At 37.7% G+C, this 19,066-nt stretch overlaps 2 protein-coding genes across 4 annotated transcripts in view; one reads left to right on the plus strand and one right to left on the minus strand.

Annotated features, from left to right (window-relative positions):
• LOC119727580 (rho GTPase-activating protein 6-like) overlaps positions 1–3,218 on the plus strand; it is a 28,239-nt gene extending 25,021 nt beyond the window's left edge. Inside the window, exon 9 of the mRNA XM_038199514.1 lies at positions 385–3,218. Within this exon, the coding sequence (XP_038055442.1) occupies positions 385–1,378 (994 nt within the window). The 3' untranslated portion in view covers positions 1,379–3,218. The remainder of the gene's footprint in view (positions 1–384) is intronic.
• Positions 3,219–9,150: 5,932 nt separating this feature from the next.
• Positions 9,151–19,033, minus strand: LOC119727581 (bifunctional epoxide hydrolase 2-like). Of its 3 annotated transcripts, XM_038199516.1 has the most exons (20): positions 18,651–19,033; positions 17,917–18,024; positions 17,553–17,652; positions 17,083–17,239; positions 16,139–16,341; positions 15,345–15,467; positions 14,968–15,036; positions 14,727–14,822; positions 14,353–14,431; positions 14,119–14,153; positions 13,891–13,917; positions 13,258–13,343; positions 12,678–12,792; positions 12,454–12,528; positions 12,300–12,351; positions 11,906–12,008; positions 11,614–11,683; positions 10,897–10,977; positions 10,302–10,360; positions 9,151–10,068 (listed from the first exon to the last, which is right to left on the minus strand). In XM_038199516.1, the coding sequence occupies exons 2-20, from the start codon at positions 18,012–18,014 to the stop codon at positions 9,984–9,986; spliced, it is 1,713 nt and encodes a 570-aa protein (XP_038055444.1). In that variant the 5' UTR covers positions 18,015–18,024; positions 18,651–19,033; the 3' UTR covers positions 9,151–9,983. The 3 variants fall into 3 exon arrangements, with proteins under 3 accessions (XP_038055444.1, XP_038055443.1, XP_038055445.1); XM_038199515.1 differs by having other exon boundaries at positions 17,917–19,033; XM_038199517.1 differs by lacking the exons at positions 9,151–10,068; positions 10,302–10,360; positions 10,897–10,977; positions 11,614–11,683; positions 12,300–12,351 and having other exon boundaries at positions 11,912–12,008; positions 17,917–19,033.
• Between the last annotated feature and the right edge of the window lie 33 nt (positions 19,034–19,066).

Consider the following 19,066-nt stretch of genomic DNA (forward strand, 5'->3'; position numbering starts at 1 on the left):
TAATTATTATGATCGTAGGCATCTGGGAGACAATAACCTTTTATTGAGAAACTTCTCATATATACATGTAGATTGGTTTCCATCCCTCCTTCACCTAAGTCTATAGAAGGGGACAAGGAACAAGTCTTTATTGCACTCAGTGTAAAACTACATGGCGCCCTCTGAAGTTCATGCACAAACCTATTGATGGAGTGATATTCTACAGTTCAGCATTTGAGACCCTCTTCAGTAATTTCTCTATTAGTTCGCTCATTTTGTTTATTACAAGATTCTGATGAACCGTTTGTAGGCATATCTTCATGAAACCAACTCACAGTTTTAAAAGACATAAGTTAATAAGTCATCGAAAAGAAAATTCATGCATTTATTTGATTTGTGTTGTAGATGCATTGACCCAGCTGAGATGGAGGCTAGTTTTACTGAGGATGTTGAGTCTCATTCCTCCTCCCCTCCTTGTACTCCTGAGGAGATTCTCATGCCATTCCATGCCCTTCATGGCCATGAACATCGTCTCTTCAGCTCACCCGACGACCTCTATGCTTGCCGGAATAAATCAGACTTTACTGACGAGAGCCTAGGTCACATGACCAGGGAGCAGATGCTACAACAATCCAAGCAGAAATCGTTGTCGTTGCCCCGGGCTGCGCCAGTCATTGATAGCCGGTTCCCTAGCAGTCCTAAGATAGCACGGACAGGTTGCGATGATCGACCAATGAGTAGCCAGCAAGATCGTAGTACGAAGTCAAAGCGAGGGCGACATAGCAGCGAGAACCAGGATGAGAATATCCAATGGGGCGGGGACTCCTCCCCTACAACTACGATATCCCCGCCCACTAGACTCGTACGAGGAATCTCCAATGAGAAGCAGATATTCTCTCCTCTGTCACCCCACTCCCCACGCCGTATATCAGGGGGTCCCGTATCACCTCTTGTAGGTCACCCCCCTGAGAGACAATTCAGCTCACCTGCCAATATGGACGGTGGAGCATTATCCCCAAACCTCGAGGTATCCTATCAATCTAAGAGTCCACGGACAGTACGTAAACATGCTTCCGATCTCTTACCATCACCATGGAAACTAGGTGAGGATTCCTCAGATCAGATCTGGCTGCCAGTTGACAGTAGACGAACGCAGAGCGTCTCAGACTGTATCAAACCCAGCAGACCCAATGCTATCTCTCCTTGTCTACCGCGACGCGTTTCAGGAAAGTCCCATCAACCACGGCTAGCCAAAGTACCGATCGCTGCTATGGAGGAAGATTTCGATATGGACTTGCCCTTGGAGACATCTACCATAAGTCCAACAAGTCCAGAGAAAGATGACAAACAATGGCAAGGCAAGTGGAAACTGAAAGACGGTCAGGAGACATTAGTCTGAAAAGACAACAACAAAATCTTTCCAAAATTTGACTCGTCAGACGGAACGAATCAACTGATTTTTAAATGTGACACTTTTACACATTGTGTCGACTGATGAAGATATGAGACATTGGCCTAATGAATGGCTGACGCAGACAGACGAAAACACTGAAGGAAATTCTCTATACATACGCTACAGTAAGTTGCAAGCGTATCGTACAATTATTCTCAGTTCAGTGCTTCATGTAGACAAATTCATTTCAAATTCAGTTATTTAACTTCAGGATACAATGCAATTCATTGGATTTCTTAAGAAAACGAAGCAAACTACCTGGTCATTTTCAGTTTGGCTTTCTAGTTCCTTTCAACATTATCGCTATCTGTTTCCATAATGTTTGTGTGCAAACTTAGTCTTGCGTGTGAATGGCTAGGCTATGCTCAGCAGTAACACACATGTTCACGGGAAATGGCTTAGGCCACTTGCATAGCTGGGTACATTATTGCCGGCAATATCCAAGTAGTTCGAACACGGTCTAAGACTCGGGACCTTTTGCCACCTAACAATGCATCCATTGACCATCCTTTGTGTGATGTAAGAGGCATACCACACTTCATTTATGGATCAGGAATCACTTTTTTCCCTAAGGCTTTCAAATTCATTTCTTTTTCTCAAGAATCACAACAATTCACATTTCTTTTTTTTTTTGTGGTGCAATTTCTACAGAACCTTTCACCAACTACTTGTACATGTATGTCCAAGTCACATTGATTTCAAAGCTTCTTAACATATTTTTCAGAATTACAGCTGATCATTGGAGCACATTGGCTCATCTATTTTAAGTGAATTAATGTATCTACATGTACATGTTGTGATGTATACACACACAATGATGTTTCTAAGCATTACACTTCAGCACAGAATACTTTCTGCAGTATTGTTAACAATCTCAGATTTTGAGATGTTTTGTTGAACAAAATTGCCCGTTAACTAGGCCAAGGAATTGAAAAACACTCCATCTAACTCTTTCTTTGGGGTTGGTGTAAAAAGATTTTCAAAAGGGAGTAAAAGTGTTTTGAAAATGTGTACATGTATTTTCAGAGGCTGATGCTACAAATTGTAATCAAGGTCTGTCAAACATTTGCTACACAAACAAGAAATGTTTTGAAAACTGGCCAAAAATTGCTTACTGCTTGATGCTTTCAACGGTTCCACAATAAAGATAATTAATTGTAAAATATATTTGGTAGTAAAGCAAGCTTAAACTGTTTGATCAGCATTATACAAGATGTGGCTTGTGGGTGGGTAACCTGCATTTGTTGGCTTCTTCTTCTACTTCTTTTTGCTTTGGGTTTTTTTTTGGCCTACCGTACCTCATTTGTTTACTTTGGATCTCTCGTGTACTCAGCACCAAATGAAACTGCTGATTGAAAGCTCTGAAAATACATGTATGTCATCACTCACTAATTGCGTCTTGAAATTCACAAACACCAATGCAACAAAATTCAATTAGTTATTAATTAGTAGTAACCATAACAACAGTGATGTCATCACTTGTTACATCAGTGCAAAAAGCATCTTCCAATGTATGATCAGGAACAAGTGTAGGTCTCGCATGAGGATGGGAATTTCATTCACATTTGATGAATTTGTCCTGTCATCGAAGGAGTACTAGTTGAGATTCTCTACACATCAATTTCGTGCAAAAAAAAGTTTGTTTTAAAAAGTCCTCTGAGAAATTGCACTGAATGAATTGGACTGAAATGATGATTTAATGTTCAAAGTGAAATATGTAATTGCAGTGTTATGATTTTGTTATACAATGTTTTTGCACTGGTGTTTCAAATTCATCTAAAAAAAAGCAAGCAAGCATACAAACCAAACAAACAAACAAACAAACAAACAAACAAATTTGAAATCTGAACTTAATGTACTCACTGACAGTGACTGGCAGTATATTGTCCATGACACTGACTTTGTGACATTACGTCAACATGTAACGCTACTTATTGCCTGTATATATTGGTAACGTGAGTCACCATTGGTTACATTATTACAATTCTGTTTATTATCTTTGTATAAAGTATTTAAAATATGTATAAAATAGATATATATATCTTAAAACAGAACAGTAACTAAGTATTATTGTTCGTAAGAACAGTTGTCAGTTGTATCTGTTAATTAAGTGAGCAATGTGGTTGTAGAATATTATACATATCAACGTGTAGAGATGTATAAAAGTCTAGTTTTAATCACACTCAAATTTTCTTTAATGAATTATTTGAAAGTATTTATATCATGTTGTTGGTTGTTGAATACATGTGTACATCATGCAGCTTAGTGAGACCCCTCAAAAAGATTGGCAACTATAGAATTTTCCTTCAAAGGAAAACCATCATCTGCATTACTAGCATTTCAAAGTTCTTCGTCACCCATGAAGAAATATTTGTGTCAGACAGATATTACAAAACAGGAAATTACAGGAAATTAAAAAATGACCAAATTTACAAAAGACCATTATTCATTATCAGCATAAAAAAATAACAGACTTCTGACCTTTGAACTATTGAGCAAAATCAGATGCTTTATTTTGAATCCATAACATTTAAGAAAACCAAAAAGTCATGGGAAAATGTGAATTGAAGTGTATATTTGATTTAAAGGTGTGAGCAAATGCAGTCTTGCATGAGGTACATGTATATTATTAATCCTGTCCAGTATTATGATGGACACTTGGGAACTCAATCAGCATACAAACTTATCCTTGGGGAAACTGTAAGCATACTATGGTATCTGGTTACCGATAGCTTTAGGTCTCTAAGCTTCAATGCAATCTAATTGGAATTCATTGACACAATTTGGATGTTTTCTCATGATTCATTGATGGGTTAATTTTCATCTTCATAATGGACCGAAAAGCTTCCTGGGAGAAAAAAAGTGCAGTCCAAAAGCTCAGAATTTAAAACGTTCACCTTTTGTGGTATATGAAATATTGAAATCCTATATATGACTCATGGGAATCACAGATTTTCACGAGCAATGCAGTTAGACTAATTTTTAAAAAATTGATTTGGGCACTTATCCCATCTCTGACTCTCCTAAACGCAACCAAAATCCAACACAGAAGTATCCCACATATTCTTTGTACTCCAGTGATAACTGGACACCAGATCCATGTTAAAGAATGGCATCTTAACCCTTCAGTCCTGAATCCTTCAAAATCATACAAAATCATTTGTTGGATTTTGGCAGATTTGGCAAGCCTGGTATATATGATTGTAGATAGCTAGCTCCATGATGTACACAACCTTAACCAGTGCAGTGTAGAAATCCTGTGCATACATTGTTAATAGCCTACAGTCTGTCAATGAAGGCACCAGTTTCAATATTCTTTTCTTTAGATTATGTTTTCGATAGCACATCATGCAGTCTGGTTGTCTTAATGTTCACGCTACTTATAGGGATGGATCGAGATGGGGAAAAACAGGAGGAAATAACTTGCCCTGCAGAAAAAGAGCAGGGGAAGAGTCACATTGGTGACAACCCCACAGACATACTCAAACGCCCTAAGCATGAGTTTTGAAATTAAATTGTATATTTGATTTATTTTTAAAAAGGTTCCTTTTAAAAAAGAATCAAGTGTTGCAGCCATAGTCACGGTGTGCCATTCCCTCAGACTTCATGTATCCCCACTCTCTTTTCTGATACCCCCTCCTCACCTCCCCCAAGCCCCCCCCCCCCCACCCCCACCCCCTCCTCCCAACAACATTGCACCTGTTTTACTCTACATTATCTCGATCCACCCTTATACTCTGAAATCTCTTTTACAGTATCTGTAATCTACACACGCATAGGTAAAAAGTCAACAGTACTGTTGCATGTATGTCATAGTCGTGAAATATCAATTTTTAGCAAAAAAAATAAATAAAAGTTAATTGTGTGCTGGAATACTATATGTTTGCCGGTCAAACAATGAACATGCTGACGAAGTAAACTAATAAGACATAATATTTATGTACTTTGGCAAGACAATCACTAAATTTGTAGTCAAAAAAAGAAATATAAATGCAGAATATGACGCTTTCAGCGGTACACTGTTATGTCAACTGTACTTTCTATTCTGGATTCATTTGAAAGCAGAAATTTAAGTTGGGTTATTACGTTTTTCTGGTTTGAAATATCAGTCTTTCAGAACTTCATGAAAATCTCGATACATATGGCGGACCTCTTTAGCGAGGTCATTTTTAAATCACACATGATCGTAAATTACAACCTCACTCTGAATTTGAACAAGTAACACAACTTTTTACCTTTTTTTTAGTTTTAATTGACTTTCCTCTGACTTACAGATGAAAACAATTACATTAGTATTAATAGAATTGCTGAAAGTCATTAGATGGCAATGGAAAAATAATAGATTATTGAGTTTAGCCAAACCAAAAGCAAGCAGCAATTACTTGATGAAGATTGCAAATGGAATTCATCTTGTTTTCAATTTGTTTCTAGTTCTTGGAAAATAGTTACCCATTTATATATGTAGTTAAATTTCAAACATACTAAGTTGTTTCTCCGTCAAGTTGCTGATCACAGTTATCCAGAAATACCTCGAATACTTCAACTTTTAAGCCTTTCAGGAGAACTATTTATTCAACAGATTATCTGAACTAGGTGTAGTAGTTTTAATTGTCAATACTTTCGTTTACATTGAAACACAACGGTGGAGAAACTTCAGCGAGATGAAGCTCTAAGTTTGACCAAATATTTGCATAATACTGTCCTATGGGAAACCTTTTGGTGTTGGAAAGGTTGTAAATTTTACAATTATACACATCCAAAGTTACATCCAAAGCCTAGAATTGGGAGCCATTATTTGCTAAACTTTATTGAAACTTTTTGTGAACTGTGACAATAAAACTGAAATGACATTAAAAACGTAAGTTTTTATCATACTCTAACAAGCATTAAACAGCTGGAAGTTCTACACCACAGCATTGGGTTTTATTAATAATAATATGGTTTTTTTACAATCAACTCTAAGTTACTTGAGTAAGACTATTCAGTTATGACTGTTTCGGAATTTGCAAAAAAAATCTTGTCAGAGAAATTATGGTTACGTTTTATACATGATTGTTTAACCTCATGCTTAGGTATCATTTGACGTTTCAGTTTGATGACCTCCTATTGAATAATGTGGAAATATATATGACTATTCAGCTCGCAAAAAAAGAAATGCTGTCTCTTGATTTATTTGAGTTCGACTCTATTGGGATTATTTCATATTTGTTCGCCTTTTTTTTTCATTTGAAAGCCTCAATGAAGCAAAACAAATTGTGCAATGAATGAGTTATACCTTGAAGGTTTGGGGATGGGTTTTGTCAGTTGTTTTCTGTCCTTTTCCCCCATTGAATATTTTTTTTAATCTATTTTTTTAACTAATTATTTTGAGAAAACTTGATTTTGGTCAAATACCTGTGAAGAACATGTTTTGGGACTTTTCCGAACCATGCCTTTTTTCCATGTGTCAGCTTCCTCTCTCATGATAAGCCTTATTGTCCAACTAATTGTAGTTCCATACTTTTGGATTTACCGGGGCCTCTAACCAAATATATCAAAATATCCCGTCTGTTGCAGAGCTTCCCTTCTTCCTTAGTTTTGGTTGTCAATAACTTTCAATAAAAATCAAGCGCCACCACAGATCAGTTTGGTCCAGGTAAAAAAAGGTCCTGCCTGCTGCATGCACTGTTCCAAACATCCCGTTTGTACCCCGAAATGCTGCCTTTTGTTCGTAGTACCCCTCCGTTGCACCTTGCACATCACGCCCCGCCAATGTGAACCCCATAAAGGACTGGTTTTTACCGTAACACACGCCAAATGATCGTGCACAATGCGCATGTCCAAGGGAAACGGCCAAACGCCCGATTTTCTACCTTTACACACGCCATATGGTCGTGCACAATACGCATGTCCATGGGATACGCCGAATTGGCCGATTTTCTAGCTCCATGCACTGTATATAGGCGTGCACACTGCGCATGATCGGTGGAAACGCCGTTATGGCCAATTTTCTAGTTCGCTATTGCCAATACACGTGTGTACAATCGGCCGTGTACAAAAACAGCCATATACGCGGTTCAAATGGGATTTTTGCTACGGTCCAAAAAGCTGGTCTACGGTTTTAACGTTAGGGTTACGCTTTAGAGCAGGGAACCAGTTACAGCGTGTGTTTTTGGTGCTTGTTGGGGATCTATGAGTGCATTTGCTCACGAAAAAGGGGGACATTGTGTTTTCTTTGTCATTCGAATAAAATTGTAATTAAACAAAATAGAAGTCCAAAAAGCTGGTATATAATGTGAAACATGAATTCTATGATAACATTGAACACTTATTGGAGTCAGTTTATGGATGCTTTGTATAAATTACAAGTTTTATGGGGAATAAACAAACACACTCGTTTTCCGAATGATAACTTGGGAATATTTTGATGCATTGAGTTGAAATTTGATTTTCTTATTTGTTTGTGATATATATAACACAAGTCTGTTGAAAGCAATACAATTGTCAAATAATAAGAGTATTATAACCCGAACAATTCAGTGTGCTCAACCGCTAAAATGCAATCCGAATGAAAGTCAACTTTAATGGGCGAAAGACAATACACTCGTTATTCTAACGATATCATGCAAACATGTATTAAGTTGAAATTCGGTCTGGTTATTTGTTTGTGATACAGCACAAGTCTGTTGATTGTTGAGAAATATTGTACAATAAAAATTTAAAATAATAAAATAAAAATAATAATAAAAATATTGCAATCTGTGGTCTCCCCTAGACGTACGCGTGTTTCTATTGTCATCAGAACTTCTAGAGGAGATTTTATTGCATTTATGGTCGCCCCTAGAGGTACGCGCGTTTATATACATGTATACCGCTAGGGGCGACACAATAACGGTCCCCCAGCGGTACGCGCGTTTCTGTATACCGCTAGGGGCGACAATAACGGTCGCCTCCAGCGGTACGAGCGTTAATATATACCTCGTACCGCTGGTACGAGCGTTTCTGTATACCGCTAGGGGCGACAATAACGGTCGCCTCCAGCGGTACGAGCGTTAATATATACCTCTAGGGGCGACAATAGCGGTCGCCTCCAGCGGTACAAGCGTTAATATATACCTCTAGGGGCGACAATAATGGTCGCCCCCAGCGGTACGCGCGTTAATATATACCGCTAGGGGCGACACAATAACGGTCGCCCCCAGCGGTACGCGCGTTTCTATCTCCCTTCTGTACCTCCGGGGCGATCTTATTGTATTTATGGTCGCCCCTAGAGGTACGCGCGTTTCTATCTCCATTCTGTACCTCCGGGGCGATCTTATTGTATTTATGGTCGCCCCTAGAGGTATGCGCGTTTCTATCTCCATTCTTTGGGGCGATCCGTTATTGTATTCATGGTCGCCTCTAGAGGTAGGCACGTTTGTATCGCCATTCTGTACCTCTAGAGGCGATCTTATTGTATTTATGGGTCGCCTCTAGCGGTACGCGCGTTTCTATCTCCAATTCTGTTCCTCTAGGGGCGATCTTATTGTATTTATGGTCGCCTCTAGCGGTTCGTAAAGTGATGAATAAATCGGACAGAACGTAATACATTAGGGAGATGACTATTCATCTTTAGGACGGACTGATAATACGGAACAATATCTGATAATTTAATTATTATTAGACAGAATAAATCACAAATCCCCCCCCCCAAAAAAAAAATATATATTAATATAAAAAACGCAGACACACACAAAACATTCAAGGAGACGATTCTGTATTTCACTTTAATCCAATAAAAAAAAAGACAAACAATCTTGATACATTGGTATAATTGGTGTTTTCTCTGTAAAAACGAATGAGGTGCATTTACCAATAGAACCTGGAAACAATCATTATGTACATGGTTTATCAAAGCTTAATCTTTGGAACTAGACCAATATGGAAACAAAACATGAAAACCCAAATGAAATCTACTTGAGATGGAAAAAGCATGCAGCTTATATTGAAATCAAACATGAGATACAGTGGATACTGAAGATAGAGTATGATTTTTTTTTTCAAGATTCTTGCAAGACATTTGCAAGGTCTTGGGTTCATGTCCTGGTTATGCATAATTTCATTCGATTGTGTAAATTTGTAATAAAAAACAATAACAAATCTTACTATCCGAAAAAAAAAATGGTTAAAATCTTTGCAATAAGTTCTCTCGTTTAACTTATCAAAACTATGTCTCCCATTATTAGCAAATTAATAACTGCTCATCTGTGATTGGCCACTTTATACTCCATCATCTATACAGAGTTGTAATCCAGCCAATCACAGTCAAGTCACAAGCTGTTCAAATTAACTTGTGGGAAACAAGAACATTTCGCAAATATCAATCAATGATCAAATATATAATCTAAATTTCAGTAAAAGGCAATGAATTTATCCTGGTTGCTACAAACTATAACAGAGACATTCCTACATGGTTGTTTCCGTTTTGTTACTTGAGATATGACATGTTATTTATTTTGCACTTGTGATTGACTAGATTTCTGACTCATTTCTGAGTGGGTGAGGTGTGTACCAACCAATGCAGGGAGATGTCTCAGAATCCTGCAACCACAGGGATCTTGGCTTTTTGATGGACGTCATTCAACCATTTGATCAGTCCTTCATTCAGCTCAGTGGGTCTGCAGTAATCAATTTAAAAAACAGGTGCATGTAAGAATTTAGAATATGATAGTAACAATGTAAAATGAGATGACAAACATCAGCAAAGTCAGTATGAAACAGATTCAAACTATACTTATTCATTTTTTTTTCATCACTCCCAAGTAACATTTACTTGAACCCTGCATTACTCCAAAGAAAGTAAAAAATCTTGAATATCTGAACAAAATCTTAAAGATGAGGGTAAGCTTACTTTTCCATCTGAGTCCAATGGCCACATTCCTCAATGTGGACACGGGATAGATTGGGCACCTACCAAAGAAAAATAAATTGTTCAGCCGAAACACACAAGAACTCAAACGTCCAAACACATCCAGTAAGTGAATTGATAATACAATAGATGCAATTTGTATTTTCAAATAAGGGAATAAATATGTGCTTGGCCGGTTTTAAACAAGTATGTTTCTGGCTAGGAGCCTGGACACGGATAATGGCCCGAGATAGTTGAATACTGGCCAAGCACATATTCATTCCCATTTATAAATACTTTTGGTCAGAAAGTCAAAATTCACAAATTCCCAACGATTTTGTCCAACATTTTGTGAAACACCCCTCTGGCCATGCCCATGGTATGTGCCTCGCATGCGTAGTGCTGAAAATCTCCTTATATGGAGATTGGTGCACGCACTGCATGTACTGCGCAATGTGGCGCAGAACACAGCAGTGTTTTATTAGTGGTTTAACACTACCCAGGTGACGAGCTCTTGACCAATAGGAATTGGTAAACTGTCTCAGGTTTTTATATGAATCTCAAATAAATGAATAAATGAAATTGCTGAATAGCCTACCCATCCTTCCATAGCTTTACTCATCTCTGGAACCAACACTGGGTCCTTCTCTGCAGTCACCATCAAGGCTGGTGCATAAATCTAGACGATAAGACACACAAACATACCAAGACTTCGTTTGAAAACTTCAAACAATTGCACATTCCCTGACGAAGGAGAACCAGGACTAATTTATCTCAAGCCCCAACACTCAACTGATGCACACCAAAACGTTTCATTTAAACATAGCTAAGGCAAACAAAAAAAGTCTCCGGTTTCTGGTATGGAGCTTGCCCAAAAAGTGGTGCGGCGACGCGGCTTTTTTCTTTTTTTTACCTGATTTTTTTGCTTCAAATGTCGGCTGATGACTGCAAATGGTGCCCGACTAAACTTACTGAAAATATATGGGAGTCCAGAGAGGCCACATAAAGCTTATTCTCGATCATGTTCTCGATCATAACCCCATCTAAAAACAAGTTAAAATTGTGAAGCAGCAGGATTCTGGTCAAACCAGTGAGTTTGGCGGTTTTGAGACATCATCTTTCATTGAAAAAAAAAACTTTTTCATTTTGCCGACGCGCACGGCTACGGCGACGCGCGCGCATACCAGAAACCGGAGACTTTTTTTTTTGGCCTAAACCCTGATGCTGGATCAAACAGATGCTGTTGAGAAACTAACAGGCTATTGAAGTCTTGTAATAACTCTTCAAGATGTTTGAAATAGTTGTATGAACTGACCTTGCGTCCAGCATCCTTCACACTGTCTCTCCAGTTCTGATCAGTGTTCCGGTACCAGTTCAGAGGTCCTCTGGAAAAATCAGAAAACGAACCAGTTCAAAATTAGTAAGTGACAATAAGTAAAACAGGCAGCAAGGATCAAAGTCCTGTTTAGCATGTGCCATTACAATGTGATATATGTGTCTCCTCAGGCCAAGCATGTCATTACATCAACAACAAAGTCTACAGGAAATCAATTTCTTTTTCATCTTCTTCAATAAAAAAAAAAAAAAAAAATTATTCAGCGACCAACCTGAATCCTGATGTCTTGTACTGTTTGACGTAGTAAGCCAAATCTTTCTCAGTAAGTAGGGAAGGCATAGGCAGATCATCAGGAACACCAACTAACAAACCGCCTGAGGAAGAATACATCCAAATGAATATTCCCTTCAACAAGAGTCTGTGTCCACAATAGCATCTACATGTACTTCTCAAAGGCTTTCTGAAAACGACTACAATATGCTAGTCAAAACATTGAAGACATCTAGTTGGATGCAGGAACAGCTCAGCTTTATATATCTCCAACACATTTACCGAGCAAATACCAATATTCCACCTTGTAAACTTTGAGGGTTTTACTTCATTTTTTTCTAAAAAGTGCTTAATTTCAGAATCTGAGGGGACTACAGTGATGGATGGTGACTTACCCCTCGCCCTCGCATTGTTGATGCCGAATTTCTCCATTCCAGGGTAATAGTCCTGAAAAATACAGTAAAATGTGTCATCAACACCAAGCTATGTTAAGGGTTGTCCATAGTCATTGTACATTGCTGTTATGTCCAAATTGACAAAATTACAAACCTGTTTGCTAGATCCTCTGAAGAAAAATTTGAAAGTTTTCTCCAAGTCTTTCTCCAGTTCAGCCTCCGCCACACCCTTCAAAGACAAAAACAATTAGAATACTTCTTCATCTCAGTTTTTAAAGATTCTTTTAAAGATGTATTGTTTAATTTTGTCTCATAAAGGTAATTACTTGAATAGTCAAAATGTCAAGATCAGACTTGTATAAACACCAATGAACTTACTGGTTCTTGGAAATAGAGTTGATAGTCAAACATGCCAGGATCTTCACGTATCTTGTCGAAGGGGTTGACCTTAGGATTAGGAGGGAAGTAGGGGGTGTTCACACCTGCTACAGCTCTACATGAACAAAAAGACAATGCAAAAACAAATGTGATGTGATCAAGCTAAATGAGTTGCTTGTCGGGAACTTTCATTTGGAGATTCAGGCCAAAATAGGGCCACTTCATCACATCACTTCATCACATCTTTTGGTGTTCCAACTTCCATAATTTTTTAACTAAAGATGGTATCAGCTTGTGGTTTTATAGCAGTAATGCTGAGATTGTGCTCTTTTCAAATCTGTAAAAAAATTTACCAGTGTCAACAGATGACTCATTTAGCTTGATCGCATCATAAATGTCCTATTGTTATTACTCACTTCTTATCACTAAATTTTCATTGTAATTTTTTTACTTTTACATCAAGATTGATAATACCATTTGCCTGCATATTTCACACTCTAAAACAATGATTATGAAGGGTTTTATCTTATTTTTCCCCAATACCCTTTATTTCATTGCACTGTGTGAAACAAGATGTTACCTGATCCGAGACGGAAATCTGATGGCTGTCTTCCAAGCAACAAAACCACCCCAGTCATGACCAACAATAGTGAATCTAGGAATACTCTAAACAATGGCAAAGAAAAAAGGATTAATGCAAAAAAATGTTATTCAAGGAAGAACAAAGAAATTGAATAGAGCAGGGTTTGAACCTGCAACCTCCGGAATGCCGTTCTGGTGCTCTTCCAATGCCTAGCTCCATGTCAATTTCTGTCTTCAACATTAAAATAATTATGATGCACCTAGTCAGTTTCCCACAGTGTTTTTTTTTTAAGATGTCAAACGATTGGAAGGCAGAAATGAGACGAGTGCAGCTTCTTTGTGTTACCCTATCTCAAGCTCCCTAAGGACGTTTGCTGTGAACATTTTTGAACCCGGCACCAAAATGTAACTTGTGCAGTAATCAAATGACAATTGTTTTGGTATTTTCACATAATAGGTTCCGAGAAAAGTACCTGTGCTGTTCAATTCTAAATCGTTTGAATTTGAGAATAGATTTTGACAGATTCAAGGAAGTTAAAGTTCAAGTCAGTTCAATTTAACATAAAAACCCTGTGCAAGATACTAATGTTTTAAACAGCACATTATAAAAAAATTATCTGAACTGACTTACCAGAGAATCCATGATAGATTTGATGTCCTACAAGAAAGAAAAATATAACTTGTATTTGACACATTTACAAACTGTTAATTTTGATGGTTTCTCATTCCACCTTTTCTTCTTTAGGTTTGCAGTTTCAATGTTGTGTAAACAGACACATGGAAGATGTAATAAACCAAATTGTCCAGAATTGTTATTAATTTCAATGCACAATTTTGATATCACTTATTGTGCTCTTACCTTACAAAAATGCTCATGGGTGTAATCCTTGACATCTGGTTAAAAAAAAAAAAACAAACAAACAAACAAACCTTCAATAAAATAATTATATGACTAGTAATAAAACTTGGTTCACTATCTAACAAAAGCATCTTGAGACACCGTTTCACGATAGGCTCTGTTATAAAAACCAACCACAGAGCGTTCACTAAATAGATACAGGTAAGCATAAGAGGATTTATCCAAGCATTTTACCTGCTGGGGATGAAGAATGACCAAAACCTCTTTGATCAGGAACAATGACTCGGTAGCCAGCTAAGGCCAAGGCAGGAATCTACGTCAGAGGGAGAAAGGTCAAATCGCTTGAAACTTGCAGTGTACATTTCTTCCTTTTTTGTGATTTTTTTTCTGAACCTGAAGGGCCTGACTGACTAACCGACTCCCCGACGAACTGACTCCCCGACCCCCCCCCCCCCCCCCCAACTGACTGAGTCACTGACTGACTCACCAAGTATAAATACAACGTCTGGGGTCCAGCTCGACTGAGCAAGCCTGGTCTCTTTTGTACAAGGTTTTCACCGACACTGGTGTCACAAAACAATGAATCCACTTCAACAATATTAACTGACCTGTTTTCTCCATGAGTACCAAGATTCTGGGAAACCATGGCAGAGAATGACTGCTGGGCCTTCTCCCATTTCAACATAATGCAGCTTGACTCCATCCTGTCGGACAATTAACAAGACACAGTCCGTGAAGCTTCATGTCAAACTTTCAGTTAGAAATTTGTAAAAACAATCTTCACAAAATGATAGTCCATTAGAAAAACATTAATACATTTTTGTAATTTATTTTTTTTCTGATACATACCTCTGTGGTGACATATCCATGGGCAATTTTCTCAGGATCGACTGAAACGGGTTTTGCCTTTGCAAAGACCTAAAACAACAATGTAATTAAGATATCGAAATGGAAGGCGTGAATATTATAAACAGGGCAGGTAGAAAGATACAATAATATATTCATCAAATCACACTGAGCACAACCATAATCAAGTAGAAGACTAAACTTTACTTGGTTTTCTTCAAGGTAGTGAGCTTCTCATTGAATCTAGTAAGTCCCTAGTCATGTTGTGTCACTGAAATATACTGACAAGACTTACTTATAAGTTAAAAAAATGAATCCCATATATTACAAAAATATGCAGACAGAAATCTTTTTGCCAACTCCGTGTTTTCTGTACTCACATCAATGCCTGTCAGTTCTTGCATCCTAGTCAGAGTAGATTGGACATCAGTGAAATGAATGCATGTCAGTCCTACAGCCTCTGCATTGCCCACGTTGGCCTTAATATCATCCACAAAGAAAGCCTGAAATAAATCGCATAAGTAACACATAATCTTGCATCCGTTTCAGAAATAGGTTTAACAGTGGGAACGTTTACTTTATAAAATGTGTATGCATATAGTAAATGTTTGTATATTTTTGTGCTAATTTTTTGTGGTAATTGTTTTAATTGTATGGCATTTTAAATTGAGTCATTTCTATGCGAGTCCAACATTACAAATTGCTGTGATTGTTTTTTAATCATTGGTTGAATAAATCAATCTTAATCTTCAAGGTCACCGAACATGGAGTGCCCAGAGTTGTAATTGAGTCAGTCACAAGTCACCAAATGTTATCACAAGTCAATCAAATGACAAAATCAAGTCACAATGTGTTGGAATGAACTGCAACATAGGCATTCCTTTATTAAGTGTTCATCCCTGTTACCTTGTGACGTGGCTTGTGAACTGACTCCTGATTGACTCAGAACTCTGAAAGTCTGTATCCGAGTTCTAAATGTCAAGCTAAAGTCTCCAGTTCAGGTTTGAGTCCATGCCCAAGCCCTGGCCATATCGGAATTAGTTATCTACGGCTTGCAATTACGTGCCGATGGAAATGGCTGAATTCATTTCTCATAGACACACGTGTAGTTGCCAACCATAGCCTTTAGCCATGTCAAAATGATGAGTTTTTGTACTAAAGTACAAATTCTTACTTCTTTTGGTTGGACCCCCATCCTCCTGCAAGCCAACTTGTAGATCTCAGGGTCTGGTTTCCTCATCCCCACACGACACGACTCAATGATGTCATCAAAGATGAAGCTCATCGACACAGTAAGTAGATGGACTGTACTAGGACCATCATCCCCAAGTGGCAAATCATAAACACCACTGTTGGTCAGGATGCTCGTTTTCAGACCTAAAATGATAATAAAAGATCATCCAATCATTTGTAAAATGTTGTCAATTAGCACTTAAGGGAAGTAATAGTAATGGGTTGATGTTGGTTCAGGTGGATTAATTGTGAATATAGAATTGGAAATATTAAACAAAACAAATAAATTGATTGGGACATTGACACTGTCATGATTCCCCGCAACCTGAACTGCTAATCATTTGCCACAAAAGTTAAAATCAAACTTTTACCAGTCGTCTATGGCCTTGCCCTAATTTTGTGGAGCTACAAAATAGGATTGCTCGGAGTGTTTGAACAAACATGATAACAGCTCATAACAAAGGCGCATGCAAGATCCAATTTCTGTATGCAAAATCCAATTTCTGCTATTAAACACAAAACATTTCTGTGCTTGGGCAACTCACAACAGTAAACTAGTAGTTCCAATCCAAACAAACTATAAGCGTGAGTTTTCATAGGAATATACGTCCAGGTGATGTGAATTTCAATGTGTGTTTTTCCCATCACCGAAGTAGTGCTTTAAGCAATATATGGGATTGCAAGAGCCACTACAAAAAATTAAGTTGAATCAAAACAGACTATAAGCGTGAGTTTTGATATGAATATACGTCAAGGTGATGTGAATTTCAATGTGCGTTTGTCCCATCACCGAAGTAGTGCTTTAAGCAATATATGGGATTGCAAGAGCCACTACAAAAAATTAAGTTGAATCTTTACAAAACGGCAAAAAATTGAGTGCCTTACCATGATTCTTCAAGCACATGACCGCATTGATCATTTCTCTGTGTACTGGCAGTCTATATAGATCTGTCATCATCTTCTCAATGCTGAAGGAGCTGGGTAACTTCACGCTCTTCTCCTTGGCAACCTTCTCAAAGCTTTCTTGTATCCCACCAATGATCTGACAAGACAAGCCACAGACACAATAACACAATAACACTACAAACCACAGCCTAAGGAATAACTGACATCCTTTCAATCACGTTTCTCAGACTCGTACTAAATACTACCTTCACTGGGGATTGTCCGTTTCTGTTTGAATTTGAAATTTTTTTAAGTATGTAGCCAAAATCCTCTTCACATGGTTTACTCACAAAAGGTATTCAAATCTTTAATGCCCAAGTTATCAGTAAGGTTAAAAACTAGGTCAATCTAGATAACAGCCAAAACCATCCAGGGCAAAATGTGTGTGTTAGTTTTAATACTCAACTCACCTGAGAAAATGCATATTCTCCTTTCTCCATTTTGCTGAAAGCATTGTCAGAAGAACCCTTCTCAAAGACAGCCGCCACAAAGACATCCGATACAAACGTCCTAGAATTAAACAGGACAGAAAGCATGCACAACAAACACAATTTAAGATTTCGGGTGAATAGAATCATCATTAACACATATCTTGTTCTAGACATTTGAAGGGCTTCTTTAATTTTTAGTCTGCTTTAGGAAGGGGCTACGTACATTTCCCCTCCATTCTCTTCATTTTTGAAAAGAAAAAAGGCAAAGGGTTTAATTCAGTCACTTGGGTGTGAGCACTGCCGTACAAATGTAATATATGTAAGCAATAATTGATGAACTCACGCAGGTAAGCCATTGTCCTCAGAATATTTCTTCAAGTAGGCGGATGGATTCTCTATGAGAACTCCACCAACATCAAAGATGGCGGCCTTGAATGCCATGACTAAACACCTGAAATGGAAATGCTTAACAATAACATATATTGGGATGTTACTATATGATGAATACACATGTATAAGAAATTGTGAGATTATGAAAACTATCATGAAAAGCTGCAAAATGTTAACGAACATTTCTCTAAATAGAGCAGATAGCATGAATATGGAATCACAACTTTGTAGAATATAAGCAACCATCTTTAAGCACTGATCACTGCGACAAATGCAAGAACAAAACACATGACGCTTTCTTAACAAAATATCGTTATCTAGAGCCAATGTCAGAAAATTGCAGATTTAATTATTTTTTTGAAAAATACATAAACTTCTTGTTATCCAAAACAAAACTGCCAATATTGATCTTGACTTAAGCCCTGTCCGCACTGGACTTTTTTTTGGTAAAACTTTAATACCGAGACTATGGGATAATATCGTATGTATTATATTGTGGATTTTAATGGCGTGTGTAATATTATACTGTGTGCATCGGGGGCTGAAAAATGTGATCAGCATTTTATTTCCTGCGTGACTCAAGTTATACTGACAGCTCGGTCAACAAACTAGAATTTCAAAATTGTCTAAATCAAGCATAATGTGGATAGTGATCATTCTGATGACAAAATTGGATAAAACACTCACCTGACAGTGAATGACAACGGATCTGAGTCAAGCTTTCACACAGTCTACCCTCTCACCCAGACAATCTTGGAAATCACATGAACTTTGGTCGGCTTCAAATGCCAGAACTTACATTTTTTCAGTGACTCGATAACAATATTTTTCTCTCTGTCAAAGTGATCAAGATAACATTCAACAGTTGGTTTCTAGTGAAGAATTTGCATAACACTTGAGGCCGATTCACAGAGTAATAAAAATTTGGGGAACAAAAAAGAGGTCATAAAGGTATAAAGCTCTTATCTCAGCTTACACGTGGAGTGACCTTTGTAGCGATATCAACTGAAAGAAAAAAATCAACTTTGAAAGCCTTCATTGGTGAAAGATGACAATGCAAATTCTGTATAGCAATGTATATCACTGCAATTGCAAACTCAAAA

Source organism: Patiria miniata, unplaced genomic scaffold (genome assembly GCF_015706575.1).
Source record: "Patiria miniata isolate m_02_andy unplaced genomic scaffold, ASM1570657v1 HiC_scaffold_20, whole genome shotgun sequence".
In the NCBI taxonomy this organism is placed as follows: Eukaryota; Metazoa; Echinodermata; class Asteroidea; order Valvatida; family Asterinidae; genus Patiria; species Patiria miniata.

Coding starts and splice junctions, on each gene's coding strand:
- LOC119727581 (XM_038199515.1), bottom strand. CDS start 18,209: ATGGTTGCTTATATTCTACAAAGTTGTGATTCCATATTCATGCTATCT. Junction 14,823..14,967: donor ATGGATATGTCACCACAGAG/GTATGTATCAGA, acceptor ATTGTCCGACAG/GATGGAGTCAAGCTGCATTA. Junction 10,978..11,613: donor TGAAGGATGCTGGACGCAAG/GTCAGTTCATAC, acceptor CTTATCGTCTAG/ATTTATGCACCAGCCTTGAT.